Genomic DNA, 17,418 nt, shown 5'->3' with positions numbered 1-17,418 from the left:
TCTTGGCACCCACTAATCTGCTTTCTGTTTTTATAATTTTATCATTTCAAGAATGTTATATAAATGGAATCATTTGTGGCACCTTTTGAGATTTTTTTTTTTTTTAACTCAGTGTAATTCTGTGGAGATTTATCTGTGTTACATTTATTGATAGTTTATTTCTTTTTATTGCTGAGTAATATTCCGTGGTATGGATGTACCAGTTTAATTATTCACTCAATAAGAACGCCTGGGTTGTTTCCAGTTTTGGGCTATTATAAATAAAGCTGCTGTAAACATTTGTGTGTAGATTTTTGTGTGAATAAAAGTCATTTCCCTGAAATAAATGCTCAGAAATACAATATAGTTGTCTTAAATATTTCTTTTTCATATGTTAGAACCACATAAGACAGTGTTATAATTTTCACTTTGGACATCAGACATAATTTAGAAAATTCAAGAAAAAGAAAGCTTATTGTATTTACCCATATTTTCGCTATCATGTTTTTAACTTCTTTTCTGATATGTCAAGGTTCTTTTCTTTTATCATTTCTTTTCTATTTAGAGAATTTCCTCTAGCCATTCTTTTGTGGTAGGTCTGCTGGTGACAGATTCTCTTAATTTTCCCTCATATGAGAATATCTTGATTTCCTGTCCTGTTTTCCTGTCGACCTAAAAAATGTTATGCTGCCGTCTTCTGGCTTCGATAGTTTCTGGTAAGAAATCCACTGTTGATTCTAATTGTTTTCCTCCTATAGATAAGGTGGTGTTTCTCTCTGCTTTCAAAATATTTTCTTTGCCTTTACTTTTTAGAAGTTTAATTATGATGTATGGATATAGATTTGTTTTGGTTTTTTCTTTGTGGGGTTTGTTCAGCTTCTTGAATCTATAATTTTATTTCTCTTTCTAAATTTGATGGGTTTTCAGTCATTATTTTTTTTTTTTTGAGACAGAGTCTCACTCTTTTGCCTGGGCTAGAGTGAGTGCCATGGCGTCAGCCTAGCTCACAGCAACCTCACACTCCTGGGCTCAAGCGATGCTTCTGCCTCAGCCTCCCAAGTAGCTGGGACTACAGGCATGCGCCACCATACCCGGCTAATTTTTTCTGTATATTTTTAGTTGGCCGATTAATTTATTTTCTATTTTTAGTAGAGACGGGGTCTCACTCTTGCTCAGACTGGTCTCGAACTCTTGAGCTCAAACAATCCGCCTGCCTCGGCCTCCCAGAGTGCTAGGATTACAGGCGTGAGCCACCGTGCCCGGCCTCAGTCATTATTTTTTGAGTACTTTTTCAGCTCTGCTCTTCTCTCTTTTTGGGTTCCAGTGACATAAATGTTAGATCTTTTCTATAGTCCCACAGGTCCATGAGGCTCAGTTTTTTTACCCCCTGTTTTCTCTCTGGTGTTCAGATTGGGTAATTTCTACTATTCTGTCTTCCAGTTCATTGATTCTTTACTATGTCTCCTGCATTCTGCTGCTGAGCCTATCTAGTGAACAGTTTATTTTGGTTAATGTCGTTTTTAGTTCTAATATTGTCATTTGCTGCTTCTTTATTTCTTTTTTTTTTTGCTAAGACTTTCTATTTTTTTCACTTGTCCCAAGTGTATTTTGTAATTGGTTATTGAAGCATTTTTATCATAGCTGCTTTTAAAACTTTGTCAGGTAATTCTAACACCTCTGTCATCCCAGTTTTGGCATCTATTGACTGTCTTTTTACATTTTTAAAAAAAATCTTTCTAGTTCTTCTTATGATGAATGATTTTCTATTAAAACCTAGACATTTTCTTATTATATTCAGAGACTCAGGATATTATCTAAAGCTTCTGTTTCCACTGGCTTTTTCTCACATGTCTTTGGCAGGGTAAGGGTAATAGGGGGTGCCATTACTGTCAGGTGGATGTAGAAGGCAATGTTCCCTACTCAGCTTCCATTGACAACTGAGGGAAGAGGGTTCTTCTTGTTATTGCTGGATGGGCATGAAAGTCCAAGTTCCCCAGAGAGTCTACACTGATACCACTGGAGTAGATGTAGGGGCATGCCTGGCCATCGGGGTGAAAGTCCTGGCTCCCTACTTGGCCTACTCTGGTGCTACTCTAGTTGGGCATTGGACCTCTTCATTATGGTTTTTAAGGTGGAAGTTGAGTTTTCTCACTTAGCTCTTGTTGGTGTGGGAGGTGGTGGGGCCACAGTGTTTTCTGTGGTTTTAGAGATGTTATTGTCAAAAGTTTTCTGTCTTGCTAGGCTGTCCCTTTCTTACTGCTTTGGCTAAAAGGCCAAGCTTTTGTTGTGGCTTTTTTCTTTTTTTTTTTTTTGCCTGTGCCAGTTGGCATTTATAGATTGCTGACTTCTTTAGCTCCAAGCCTGGGTTATATTAGGCAAAAAGAAAACCCAGAGAACTCACACCACCATGTTGTTCCTTGGATCCTAAGGTCTCTTACCTAGTCTGCCTTCGCTCCTCTTTGCATAGTCTTCCTATGTTTTATGTATAACATCCAGAGTTTTCAGTTGTACTTAGCAGAAATAATAGGGAAAGGTGCATCTACTCCATCTTCCTGTAAGTGAAAGTCCCCAAATTTACATTTTTGATATATTTAAACAGTTTTGTCAAACATATAACCATTATTGGGCAAAACATCATATATATTGTTAACCATGTGATGCTTTGTATAATATTGTACTCAGGAGGACTGCTGAAAAATAACATCTTTATTGAAACTGAAATTCATTGTTCACATTATTAATGAAAACTTTTCCCTTCTAGGAAATAATGCAAAAGGTGTCCCAAGGCTCCTGACCAGTGAACAAAGATTTGAGAAAGACAGCCAAGCTCATGTTTTCTCCTGATCAAGAAAATCATCCATCTAAAGCACCAGTAAAATATGGTGAACTCATTGTCTTAGGGTAAGGTTTCTCCATCTGATGAGTTATAAAAATTGAATAATATATACTAACTTTGGCATGTAGGTTAAAAGTACATTTTTTAGAATTTATATCTTACCTACTTCCAAAAAGAATTTAAAGTTACAAGGTAATGTTACCAAATCAAACTCTTTTAATTCTCAAACTTATGCTGTCTTTTATAAGTACTCAAACACTGTATAAACTTTGTCTCACCTTCACCCACAGAAAGAGCAAAGTTTCTTAAAGATGAGAGGAAAATTGTATTTGTCTAATGTCACATAGTCATTCCATCTGTCTTCTGTATCCCATCTTTTACAAAAATTTGCCTCCATCAACTTTACTAAAAATTCCCTTTCCCTTCTACTTTAGGTCATTTCATGCAGGCTAGTATTTGTTTATTCTTTTGCCCCTTTGAGGTAGTTACTGCTTTGTGCTGTACTTCTTGATTTAAGGAGTTATATAGGCATATGGCTGCAGCATAATAACTCTGAAGCCCAGGACTTAGCAACTTTTTCGCTTCAAAAGTAATCTTATCCATGTAACTCCCAGAAACATAATCTGAAGATTGAGGAATAGATAATTCCATCATTCCAGATTATTCCAATTTATTCAATTTAAAGTTGCCATAACTATCAAAATGGAGACATAGTGTTAGCCTCTGTTAACTAGAGATCTCAGAAACTAGAAATTGTAAAATTTGCTTTGCCCCTGCTGTTTCTCCCCATCTGCCTAAAAAGCAGCTTTAGACATTGCAATGTTTGGGAATCCAGTTGGTATAGCTCTTGTTTAAGTGAGAATGTGTTGTTTCAGATGCAGAGAGTAAGAGAAACTGGGGAGATAATATGGAGTTATCAGGCTTGACTGGAAGTCAGGAATCCTAGAGTCTGGTGCTTATTCCAACACTGCTAGCTGTCTGACCTTGGGCAAGTCACTTAACCATTCTAGGCCTTAGTTTCCTCCTCTAGTAAAATGACAGTTACACAAGATTATCTAAGGCCATTTGAGACTTAAAATTTTTTTTCTCAAAAAGCTTAAATTTGATCATAAACTTAATATAGTAACTACAATATTACAACTTCAAATCACATGTATTTTAATGGTATTAATAACAAACAACTTTTGACTACCAAAAACTATTCCAAGTTAAATTCTTCTAGCAAGAAATTTGGCAATCATTTGAAGAATAGAGTTTAAAACTTAGTATATGGTTTTAAACTGCTCTTAGCCTAGAAGTTTCTCAGTTAATCATTAGCAGTAGCAGTTGTCTCTGTATCTGGCACTTGTGTCTTAAAATGCAAATAATGCCTCTTCCCAACCCTCTTCACTTCACTCAGTTTCATGCTTTTGCTACTCAGAAAAGATCTTTGAACTACAGGAACACAATGTGGGACTGAAGAGCATAAATCTGGAAGAGGGACAAGTTACGCAACTCAAGAGGACAGTAGTGAAAAGAAATGAGAAATCCACAGTGGGCCTGGTGGCAACACATATCCTAGAATAGCAAAATTAATGTATTAGCCAAGGGGCTGTACTTTGCATTTATAGCAAGATTAGCAAGGGCTTTCTCCAATACAAAGTGTTGTATTTTTTATAAAGGGTCACTGTAATTTCTATCTGTAAATGGCAGACATTGAGTAAACTCTCCTCTCAGCTTTAAAACATGATGCTTCCTTGTCAGCCACTATTGCAGGCCATTTTATAATCACTTTCTCTTCAACCTCAAAATTGTCCCTATTCCCTGCCTCATTTCCCCTCAGATTGACTAACTAACTATATATGGGAGATCATCAAAGATTTTGTCAGGGGTGTGGGCAATTAATGAGGAAGGATTATCATTAAACTACTGTTTATGCCTCAGTGAAGCAGTAAAGAATGACATAATAGCATGACAGAGAGACTTGGATTCAAATACTGGCTTTGCCAGTGTCACATGTGTGACTTTCAGAAAATAATTTCTCTGAGCCTGTTTGTAAAAATGGAGAGAATGATACCAATCTTGCAGAGTTTTTGTGAGGCTAGATTAAGTGAGGTGATGTATGGGATAGAACCCATAGTGCCTGGTATATAGTAAACACCTGGATTTTTTTTTTTTTTTTTTTACTTTTTTCCTATGGGTTCAATCCTTGCTTGATAACATGTATATATATATGTTATCATGGAGAAATGGTCATAAAATCTGAACAACAAAAGTATGTTTACTGCTTAGCAGACATGTCAATTTGACAAGTTCTGCTAACATAATATGAAAGTGTATATGTATATTCACACTTACCAAACAAGTCTAAGAATTGTTATTTCAAAAGTTCAGCTATTTAAAGTGTTTGGTTCACGATTAAAGGAGATTCTGTTTTAAACAATACATACCGTACTTTTTAAAGGTTGTATTAGCACATGCAAACATTCAGCTTAAAAAAATAGAATGAGTTCATAAGGAGTCAGATAAGCCATTAATCAGCTCTTTATTATTTTCAATAAAGAGGAAAGAAAAAAATATAGATAAATCTATGTATAATCCAAAAGATATTTCTTTGTGACTTAGGGCATAGCCAGAAAGAATCTTATGTTATTTACACCCAGGCAGCTGGTCTGGAGATAAGCAATTGCTAAAGAGAATTTGAGATAATTGTAATGTGCTAATAGATAATTAATTGGAGATTGATTCTGCAAGGCAAAGTAAAACATTTGTTTCCTAATTGTGTGGTTCTTACAGGAGATCACCTAAACTTTTTTTTCCCTCCATCAGGTATAATGGGTCTCTCCCAAATGGCGATAGAGGAAGGAGGAAAAGTAGATTTGCTTTGTTTAAAAGACCTAAGGCAAATGGGGTGAAGCCCAGCACTGTGCATATTGCTTGTACTCCTCAGGCTGCAAAGGTAAAAAAAAAAAAAAAAAAAAACAGGCTAAATAAATTAACTTGGAGAAATTGAAAGACCTTTATGCTTTTATGTGTTGGTTATATTCTCTAGCATTCCCCTTACATTTCTGGTTCAGAAATTTCCTTTTGTTTGGATTGGAGAAGAGACTTTGGAGACATGGTATTTGAAGGGCAGCCATATGGAAGGGGAATTGGACATTTTTTTTTAATGACAAACCAGGATCAGTGGGTGGAAATTAGAAGGAAACATCTCCTTTCCTTATTAAAAGAGGTGGGGATGGGGCCAGAGCTTTATCTGTTAAATAGTACTCAGAGTTGTGCAGTTGTCTACCCTAAGAAGTAGGGAGTTCCCACTCTGTTACTAGAGGGGCCTCACCTGGTCTGGGTGAGGATTGTGATGTATAATATGTGTATTGAGGTATTAGAAACATGTTTGGATGAAGTAATTTTTTAACTAAGGGTCTTTACCCAAGATTCTGTGGATTCTCTTGTCTTTGTTTTTGTTTCATGACCCTCATAACTTTTAGCATAATGCCTTGTACAAAGTAGACCTCAATAATTATTAAATTGAATCAAAGGTATAAAAGCAAATGCCCAACTGCATCTACAATATAACTTCTCAACCCTCTGGCCTACTTAGTGCTTCTAGCCCCTTTTTCTTTTCCTAACAAAATCTCCAGAAACTGGACCATCACTTCAAGACATTTGGGCTTTTCCTAGAGTGATAGACAAGTAGGGGGAATTTCAGATCTTTGCATTTTCTGTGAATTCCTCTGCTTCCAATTTTATATTATAACAGACTGAATTTGATACTGTTATGAGCAAATGAGAAAATTACAAAGAGTTCTCTAAGTTCTGGAAGTATCTGTATCTTTAGCTAAGTAGCCCTAGGATGTACATTAATATTATACTATCTGAGGTATATCTTTGTAAGTTAAATAAACAAGAGATAGTAAAATATGATGCCCTGTTTTAGGTCACAGCTTTAGTCTCTGAAATTAATTGGGTTTTCAGCTTTGTTTTAGATCCAATTTGGTGTGTAAAACAGAGACCTCAAGCCTTGACTAGGACTCTTCTGTTAATATTTGGAAGCCAGTAAGTGTAGAAAAGGGACAGTTTCTTTTTAGCTGTTTCCTTTTCCTCCTTTGCAGAGAATGGATGTGGTAAGCAAGTAGTAGAAGTGAATGGCTTATTGATCCAATCTGAGGAGCTTCTTATAATATTTCCCCGCGGGAGTGCTCTTGGCACTTTGGGTGTGCCTATTCTTCATTGTGCAGGACTGTCCCACATGTTACAGGACATTTAATATTCTTGGTCTCCTACCCACTAAATGCCATTTGAGCCCTCAAATATTTGTAAGCCAAAAAAATGCACTTAAATGTTTTCAGATGCCCCCTAGACAGTTAGTACTACCTTTGGTTGAAAACTACTATCAGGGAAAATATTTCAAATCCATACCTCTATAATATATTATTCTGTACTTCTCTTCCCATTTTTACTCTGTCATTCCCCTCATGTTTTCATTGTCATCTCTTTTTCATCTTTACCAGGCAACAAGAATTGTAAGGATCAAAGACTGACTCTTTCCTCTTTAAATTTTTTAAAGAATGTATCAGTGAGGTCACGAAGAAAACTACGTGTTTAGTCTGGCAGTCATCTGGGACGCGTGGTTAAAATCCTGCCTTCCAGTCCAGTGAGACTCAAACTTAACTTGACATAGTTCTTATTCTCGATCTAAGAGTAGGTTTAATAGCTAAAAAACAAAGATTACAATCTCAAAGCACACAAAAACCATAGGTTTTTAATCCCTTTAGCCGTTAGGAATTAATTTTCAAAATACAAAGAAATTATTTGATTGAAAAGGCAGTTTATCCAGGTGCGGTGGCGCATGCCTGTAGTCCCAGCTACTCAGGAGGCTGAGGCAGAAGGATCACTTGAGCCCAGGAGTTTGAAGCTATAGTGTGCTGTGGTTGTGCCTATGAATAGACACAGCCCTCCAGCTTGGGCAACATAGTGAGACCGGGGCTCTAAAAAGAAGTTAAAAAAAAGAAAGAAAGAAAAATGAGTTGTTTAATGCTGAATTAAGTTATAGTTACATTATAGGTTTTAAAACCTGTAAAACAATTATACAGTGTTTATGAACAGATAAGTGTACAGTGAAAAATATTAACAACATGCATGTAAATGATCTATACTGCATTCTTGAGGTCAGATACCTCTGTGGAGAAAAGGCAATAAGGGAGGACGTATAGGCAGCCTCAATTGTATCTGTAATTTAATTTCATAAAAAAAAAATTACCAGAAGCAAAAGTGGCATTGTTAAGCTTTGGTAAAGCTGAGTAATTACTACCTGGGTATTTGTATATTCTCTTTGTATATTTGAAAATTTGACAAACTTAGTTAATCTTAAAGCCATATTTTTAAGGCTTTATCTATTACAGATTAGCTACAAATTGAAACCAAGTAAAAGCTTATAATGCCAAACTTCTAATTAAGAAACATTTTTTCATTTAGTTTCTTTGCTGTGTATAATCACTCTCTTGTGTCTTTGTATCTGTTTTTCTTTTACACAACCTGTTTCTACTTCCTTTGTGTGATGACTAGGTTTTTCCCCCCTTTGATACTATCTTCAACTCATGTGCATAGAAAATGCTTGAAAACAAAACTGAAAAGTTCTTTTTAGCAATGTTTTTAGTTTGGGATAAGTCAGAGGTATAGTCATAAGCATTATATGCCTTTCCTTTGGTAATGTTTAATCATTCTATGAATTTTTCTATATCTAGCCCAGAATGTGGCAAACATTTGTTGTCTGTAGAGTCACAAAATTATTAGAAAACCAATTAACTCTGCTTATTAGTAAACTTTATAACTTTTCGAATCACATAAATAAGATTCCTCTTCTCTTGAAAGATTTTGTGTTTTATTTTTACCAGAGCAGTACTGAGTTTTTTTTTTTTTAGTTTCTACATGGGGTTTGGTTTTGATTACTTTACAATTTAAAGTACTCATAAGGGAGACCCAAATTTTACAGAGTTTTGGGAAAATGAAATTAGATTCTTACTCTGTAACTGCTTCTAAATATTCTTTTATACCCCACTCAACCTGAGAAACTGCTTTCACAGCTGAGGTTATACAACAGTTATTAACTTCTACCTTAAATTTCAGGGGGGAAATACATAAATATATGAGATAAATAGATTTCTCTTTTCTTAATCAAAATATAATCTGCCTACTAATTTTTCTATTAACCTTTTCACTCTTAGGCAATAAGCAACAAGGACCAGCATAGCATATCATATACTTTGTCTCGGGCCCAGACAGTGGTGGTTGAATATACTCATGACAGCAACACTGATATGTTTCAGGTATTGTAACATCTGAAATGTTTTTTCTTAAAAAACAAAAAAGTTAAAAATCTATTGTTGGTGACTTTTGCTGTGGTCGGATAAAGGATTATCATATTTTAATAATGTGTTTCACTAAAATACATATTGATTTCTAAACCTTATCTATAGAAATCTGTGTAGCATGGTTGAGAAAGGCTCTGGAATCAGAATTCCTGGTAAACAGCACTTAGCTACTCTATGCCTCAGTTTCCTCCTCTATAAAGTGCAGATAATAGAATCTCCCTCATGACTTTTAGGAGGCTTAAATGAGTTAGTACATGTAGAGTACTCAGAGCTATGCCAGGTACCTAGTAAACACTTAGCAAGTGTTGGCTATTATTGTCCAGAAAAAGAAACCAAGAAATATTCTGCACACATGTATGATGGTTTTTTGCCACTATTTCTCACTTTCCTCACTAGACAACAAAAAGTTCAGTCAGTTTCTAGCTATTCATATCACACATGTGAAACCAAACTTGTTTCTCAGCACGTATTTCGTCAAAGGTACAGTAGAATTTTTTTCTCTCATTCTCTGTCCCAATCCAGTCTGATGTTTTTATAAACCAATAGACTTTAGGATAGTCAAGCCCAAAGGTGTAAGTGAAATCCTTTGTTTTCTCCCTTAACATTGGGCTCTCTAAAGGTTTGGGCTTTTTAAAAACAAACTTAGGTAGGGCATAGATTGCCTGATAATGTTGTTCTAATAACTATCGTCCCAGTGACTTTTCTATTTTTCTTTATTTTACAAGGCTAAATAAAGGTGAAAAGGTCCATAAATATATTTAGTTTTAATCATTAGCAAAATAATTCTTTGAAGTCACTCCCTCCACCTAACCCTTCTAATGAGTTGCTAAATTTTTTTCTCTAGTTAATATTAGAATGTGGGTATTTGTTTATGTCTTCCTAGCTTTTACCAAAAATAAATAAATGACATCCTTAATGAAGATGAAGGTTTAGATTCAAGAAAAAAACTAACAAAAGCTTTATGATGATTTTTCCCATTTTATTGCACCAAGAAGCAATTAAAATGAATGGGCTTAGGCCGGGCGCGGTGGCTCACGCCTGTAATCCTAGCTCTCTGGGAGGCCGAGGCGGGTGGATTGTTTGAGCTCAGGAGTTCGAGACCAGCCTGAGCAAGAGCGAGACCCTGTCTCTACTAAAAATAGAAAGAAATTAATTGGACAACTAAAATATACAGAAAAAATTAGCCAGGCATGGTGGCGCATGCCTGTAGTCCCAGCTACTTGGGAGGCTGAGGGAGGAGGATTGCTTGAGCCCAGGAGTTTGAGGTTGCTGTGAGCTAGGCTGACGCCACGGCACTCTAGCCCGGGCAACACAGTGAGACTCTGTCTCAAAAAATAAAAAAATAAAATGAATGGGCTTAGCTTTTTTAAATCAAGATGCTACCAAGATGTTTGATCACAGACTAGAATTTTAGCTTCAAAAATTACCTTATTTTTATTTGTTTACCCCTTTTGTAGATGAAGTTAACTGAAATCTTAGGAGTTAAACATTATAGAATTACTGGGGGACAGAATTGAGATTAAACCAGGCATCCTGAATTCTGTAACAGGGTTTTCACCATTTAGTGAATGTCCTTAAATAAGTTGCAACCTTTTTGGTTTTCTCCTTTTTCATAAAGAATTTTTCCCAGTATCATAAACTGATTATGCCCTTTCTATGAGCATTTCAATAGAGAATCCAAGCATTTCTACATCAAAAGTCTGAGACATATCAGAAACTACTTTAATAAGCTAGCCAGTCTTTGAGGCACTTGTTTATAAACATTCTAGGATTGCCTATCCTCTAAACTGAACAAGAACGTTTGTTGTTCAAGCCATCAGGTATTCATACTCCAACTCTATGCATTGCTTGGCACTTTGAAATAAATAAAGGAGATAAGAGTTGATTAAATGCCCAAGTGCTGCACTGGCAGTCTACAGAAGTAGACTTTTGATTGGGTTGAAGAAGGATGGAGAACTTTATTATCTTTTTATCAGATTGAGTAGGAACAACCAGCAGAAAAGCTTTCTGGGAAAAAAAGTACACAGTGTGGTAAAAGATTGATGAATAAGCTTCTCATAGCTACAGTATACTTTGTATACAGAAATAACAGGAAATTAGGCTGGACTGGTAGATGGGAGACAAATCCTGAGTCAGTTTCCAACTATTATTGGAAAGAAGAATGTAAGAAGTTTGGATAAGCTGTTAGGAACCATTGCAATTTCTCTTGGAGTGGGGGAGAGTGACATGATAAGACCTATATTTTTTAAACTAATAATAGCAGTTAGAAAGAGGAAGAATTACTGAAGTTTATCTTAATATACAGTCTTATTTTGGCATCTGATTGCATTCATGTAGGTTTTTTCTCCTTATAGATAATTAAGATTTCTTCCTTCTGTCATTACCAATATTTCTTTGATGTCTTAAATCTTCTCCTCCAAGACCCAGATCAAATGTCAACTTTCTGTTACAATCTCTCTTCCCAAATAAGTGCTGCTTCTGCTTGATTCTGGATGTTAATCTTCAATGCAGTCCTTGGCCTACATCTTTTGGCCCTTAAAGAGCCTTTTTATTTTTGGAAACATTTTTAGTGTCAAAGGTCTGAGACCATTGTCTTTGGATATCATTGTCTTAAAAATAAAGAAAAGGGACACCCAATTTTATATTTGTTAACCAATCAATTTCGCCCTAAAACTATCCAAACTAAATATAAGGACTTTATACTTGATTAGACAAAAACACTGAAGGGTTTTATCTACAAGTGTGCTGATATGAGGAACTCTTGAGGTTCAACTATGTGAAAAGTAACTTTTAAGAGTCATCCTTCACTCTGCATAGTTAATGCTTAAAAAAGTTATTATCTTTGTAGAGGGTCAATATTTCTTGTCAGTACCCACATTCTTCAATTTCATGATACTACTTTATAACAAATAAATTAACAAACTGATAATTTCTAAATGTTTACTTTAAAACACTGTGACACTTGTCATTTTTGTCATCTATTCCACTGATTTCTTTTTTCAGCTTTCAAGATCAAATTAATTTATTTACTAGCTAATACTTCTGAAGATGTTTTTAATTCTCTGGCACTTCACCCATCAGAACTCTTATCTGGGAACTTTATCTCTTTGAAATATGGCCAAGAACCAGGAAGAAAATAAAAGGGACATCTAGGGATATAAAATAAATGCCACAAAGTCCACACACTGAAATTCCTTTTCTGTGCTCCCTGGAGCTCTCAACAAGAATCTTTTAAAATACTCTTCTTTGAAGTTGGTTATTTGATTTCTCCACCCATGGCAGAATAAGAGTAGTTACTTAGAGGAGGGGCTTGTTGCTGGAAACAAGTATGACCAAAGGCAAGGAATGATAGCTGACAATCTGACAGAGAAAAAACAGGAAAATCTATGAAGTGTATATAGACTTCAAAACAAGGCTGTGCAAGCCCTTAACATAATGATCAGTGGTTTTGTAAACCTCTTACAGCTGCTAAAGACATCACTGCATTTTGGCTAAATATAGATGATATTCATAGTGTAATGTCCCGGAGTGATCATAAAAGATTTACTTACATATTCACTATATTCTCTTAAAGAAGGTAGAGTAATACATGGTAGGTGTATTTCCATCCAAAAGGGTTAAAATTAAAGTCTACAGCCTACAGCCATCTAGAACTCTTACCCATCATGAATTCCTCATTCCCTGAGGGTTTCTTATATTGTCTTAAGTTCCCACTTAATTCTGTGCTCTAAGTGATTACTACATCAGAGAAAGTCTGACAGATTAGTTTTCAAGGGTATAGATGCACCCAAAGTTAAGTATGATAAGTTTGAGATTTAGAAATTTCAGAAGCTTAATGTTTTCTCCTTATTGTGCCTTTCTTGAATGGATTTTTCCACTGTGCTCTTTGAAAAGGCCTATTGGTATTTTTTTTTTTTCTCTTAGATTGGTCGGTCAACTGAAAGTCCCATTGATTTTGTAGTAACTGACACAGTTCCTGGAAGTCAAAGTAATTCTGATACACAGTCAGTACAAAGCACTATATCAAGATTTGCCTGTAGAATCATATGTGAACGGAATCCCCCCTTTACAGCACGGATATATGCCGCAGGATTTGACTCATCAAAAAACATCTTTCTTGGGGTAAAAAGTTTTTTTCCTAAATGATCCTTTTTTATGTATCAGCTTCTATTTCCAAATAACAAATAAATGGAACCTTACTACTATTATTTCTACTAGGAAAAGGCTGCCAAATGGAAGACATCAGATGGACAGATGGATGGCTTGACCACTAATGGTGTTCTTGTGATGCATCCACGCAATGGGTTCACAGAAGACTCTAAGCCTGGAATATGGAGAGAAATATCTGTGTGTGGAAATGTGTTTAGCCTGCGTGAAACCAGATCAGCTCAGCAGAGAGGAAAAATGGTAAGCTCTAAATTATAGCTTCTTATTTGGCTACGGTAAACACATAGGATGAATTGGACTGAATGTATTATGTACATTCCAAAAAAACTTTTTAATCTATTGTTGACACAGAGTACTAAGTGTGACTATCAAACACTGACTACCATATTATACTAGAGGAGAGTATTTTAATGTTTCATTTAGAAAACTCTAAAAGTTTATTCTTCTGTCATATTATGTTAATATATTTTAAAACCTAAGCTGTCCTAAATTAATCAGATCTGTTCTTTCTACTTAAATCTGTATATCTTTGAACATATCTACCTAATTACAAATACTAGACATTGATTAGCCAGATATTTTAATCATAAGTTGCCTTTACCGTAAGGCTAAAAAGAGATATGATACCATTTGATATTTCTGTCCTTGATTTTCAAACACATATTTTTCATGGATGCCATCAGAGTTTCTTGAATATTTAGTGATAATCCTAGGAAATGTCATTTCTTGAGTAAGGAGCACTTAAGACCAAAACTCTTAGGTAAACATCCAAAACAGAGCGGTGAATGTGTTTCTTCATTTTTGTCTCCTCTAGGTGGAAATTGAAACCAATCAGCTACAAGACGGCTCATTAATTGACCTCTGTGGTGCAACGTTGCTGTGGCGCACTGCAGAAGGCCTTTCCCACACTCCCACGGTGAAGCATTTAGAAGCTTTAAGACAGGAAATCAATGCAGCGCGACCTCAGTGCCCTGTAGGTTTCAACACACTCGCGTTTCCTAGTATGAAGAGGAAAGATGTTGTAGATGAAAAACAGCCATGGGTGTATCTAAACTGCGGCCATGTACACGGCTATCATAACTGGGGAAACAAAGAAGAACGTGATGGAAAAGATCGGGAATGTCCTATGTGTAGGTCTGTTGGTCCCTATGTTCCTCTGTGGCTTGGATGTGAAGCTGGATTTTATGTGGACGCCGGCCCTCCAACCCATGCGTTTAGCCCGTGCGGGCATGTGTGTTCAGAAAAGACAACTGCCTATTGGTCCCAGATCCCACTGCCTCATGGTACTCATACTTTTCATGCAGCCTGTCCCTTTTGTGCACATCAGTTGGCTGGTGAACAAGGCTACATCAGACTTATTTTCCAAGGACCTCTAGACTAACAGACAGTTGTCCTCCAGGACTGCATTATAAATTTATAAGCTAAGTGAGTGGATTTTCAAACCTCTTGTTCACATCACAGTTTTTCTGCTCTGGTTATTTGCATTAAGATGAAGAATTTTTTAAAACATTTATAATAAATAGTAGCAATTTCTGAGCAAAAATCTGGGAAACTCAAGCAAAGGAATTTCTGAAAGTACCAGTGTTCTGAATTCTGAGTTTTGAAAATATATTTTGAGGAAAAAAAGACATAGTCTAATTCGATGCCTTCATTTTAGTGTTTTTGAATCACCCATCCTCAGTGTTGAAAAATGGTTTTGTACAACTGAGGGTACTGTTGGTTCAAACTATGTTAGTTTACAGTTTGTTGCAAACATTGTAAAATACAGCAACATGTATATTAACTTTTTTCTATTTATCTTTATTATAGAAAATATCTTAGAATGTTCTCGATAGAGTAGCATGATAATGATGGTGTCACACTTAGTGTGAATGGTAGCTTAGTGAGCACACGGCTTAAGGATTTGTAAAGTTAGGAAGAAGGACAAGAGAGCCTCTCTCCCCATCCCCATCTAAATATGGAATTTGGTAAATTAGAATACTTTGTAAAACCAAATTCATATTAATTACCATTGTGTAAGAGATGTTTGTTTTTAACCACATTGAAGATAATCAGGAAATATTTTTTCCTTAATGTTTCTCTCGAGTGTAGTACTATAACAAAAACTTAATGCTAAGAAACATTTTATATGCTCCTTTGAATATGCAATTAATCTAGATTATCTATTTTTTCCCACAATAACTAATCTGTTTTTAGTATCAGCAACATTTGGCAAGTTTATTTTTTGGATATAAACTGTCGTTCATCTGTTCACTGTTTCTAGAAAAAAAAAATCAATCCCATAAGAAAAAGCATAAATTAACAAGAAAGGAGAATGACTTGATTTGCTTTTAGAAAATGAAATGCTTAATTAATTAATCCTTCTGTATTTGGCCTTATCCAGGCATTAGGAAATGCAGAGATACAAAGGGTTACATGAAAATAGTGCCCCCTTTTTTAACCTAACAGGGCAGCCTTAACCATGGGCCTGAACCCTAAGGAGAGTTGCCACAGTGGACTCCAGTAAACATCTGGTTGGCAGATGAGCACTGATGACAGCAGAGTGGAGGGACACACTTGCGTGGTCTATTTATTCTCTGATTTCAATAAATCCTTTGCTTTCTGAAGCAAGAACAAGTTTCTCCTCCTCTCCCCCCTACCCCTACCCTTTTTTTAAATGTACCGCAAAAAAAATATAGACAGTTGCACTACATCAGACCCTTTTTTGACACTTGTAGAAACCAGTACACTTTTAGATTAAACGGAATCATTTTTTTAACCTTTTGATTTGTTTTCTTTTAGTTCGAATAATTGTATAATACTTTCTTGATTGTAGCAAATTTTTGTATGTGGTAGCATAGCTTTAATTTATCCTATTACAATGCTGTTCTGAATTTTATTTGGGTTTTAAAAAAGCAAAATTTGTTGCTTAGAAGCCATGAACTGTTTTACTTCAACTGTCATAATTTCCTTGTTTTTAAAAATGATCATTTGGGTTCACTCAGGAAATGCATGTCAGGAAACTTGTATTATAAGTTTATTAGTTGTGATGTATCAGTAACTGCTGTTACCCCAAAATCAAAGAAATATAATTGATTTTGAAGTTTTCTAGATTGTCACATGCTTTGTGACTAATGCAAGGAAATCAAGTCCTGTGTTGTATTTGTTCTAGTCATTTCTATTCAGGCTATATATTGTAGCTTAATTTTTATTTGCAATTAATTTATTCAAACTAAGTAAATACTTTTCAAAATAGATATTTGAATTTGTCTCTGTGAATTCATTTTTGCACAACCAAGAGTGAGAAACCAGAAGTGAAAATTGTGGACAAATCTCCACACTCCAAAAATATTTGTTTGAAATAGATAAAGAGTTTGCATTTAATGTGATACTTTAAGGTCTCTGGTTCTCTTTGGAAAGCATCTGTTAGTTATTAATAAAGGAACTTTGTTAGTGGCTGAATAATTGAGGCCTTTTCTAAGTTAAGCCCTGTTAGAGAGTTGGCTCTTTGCAAGTTGCACAGTAGACTATTTAAATAGTGCCTTGGTGACCATAAAAGTTTCACGTTCTTCCCAAAGTACCTGAATTTCCTCCTAGCAGCTGGGGTGAAAAAAAAAAAAAACTCGTTCATTTTCTAAGTTTTGAAAACTCAGGCAATTTAAATCATTAGGTGTTTTCTGTTCAAGTACTTTGAATATTGATAGTTCTGCCATTTCGTCAGTGCCTAATGGAACACTTTTACTTACTCATTTGTCTTAGGGGAATGTCTGACCAAGAAAGATAAAAAGTTGTATTTAGGTCTCCTGAATGTACTGTCAAGAAAGATAATCTTAGTGGCTTAACTCTTTTATCAAAGCAGTCTTTATATTTAAATGTTTCTTAATTTGTACAGGGAATTAAATTTCCCTTCATCTGGAATGTTTGAGTCATGAAGCAAACCATGAAGGCAGATATTCAGATGCAGGAGTCTTTTACCAGATTATCCTCTTGCAGCTATAATTGCTTACTTCCCTCATATGAAAATCTTCTAGTACATGTAAAGCAGGGTAGGAATAAATAATAATAATGTAAATATTTAATTACATCTAACATTTGAGTACTCCCACT

At 35.4% G+C, this 17,418-nt stretch overlaps 1 protein-coding gene across 2 annotated transcripts in view; it reads left to right on the top strand.

Moving 5' to 3' along the window:
• PELI1 (pellino E3 ubiquitin protein ligase 1) overlaps positions 1–16,776 on the top strand; it is a 62,923-nt gene extending 46,147 nt beyond the window's left edge. Inside the window, exons 2-7 of one of the 2 annotated variants that reach the window (XM_012639216.1) lie at positions 2,741–2,880; positions 5,624–5,753; positions 9,019–9,120; positions 13,090–13,287; positions 13,384–13,572; positions 14,147–16,776. In XM_012639216.1, coding sequence (XP_012494670.1) covers positions 2,810–2,880; positions 5,624–5,753; positions 9,019–9,120; positions 13,090–13,287; positions 13,384–13,572; positions 14,147–14,713 — 1,257 coding nt within the window. In that variant the 5' untranslated portion in view covers positions 2,741–2,809 and the 3' untranslated portion in view covers positions 14,714–16,776. The remainder of the gene's footprint in view (positions 1–2,740; positions 2,881–5,623; positions 5,754–9,018; positions 9,121–13,089; positions 13,288–13,383; positions 13,573–14,146) is intronic. The other variant, XM_012639217.1, reaches the window with a different exon arrangement.
• The last annotated feature ends 642 nt before the right edge of the window (positions 16,777–17,418 follow it).

This window comes from Propithecus coquereli, unplaced genomic scaffold (assembly GCF_000956105.1).
Source record: "Propithecus coquereli isolate 6110/MARCELLA unplaced genomic scaffold, Pcoq_1.0 Scaffold138, whole genome shotgun sequence".
Classification (NCBI taxonomy): Eukaryota; Metazoa; Chordata; class Mammalia; order Primates; family Indriidae; genus Propithecus; species Propithecus coquereli.
Note: the sequence above shows the minus strand (reverse complement) of the source record. Positions and strands in the feature narration are given on the sequence as shown.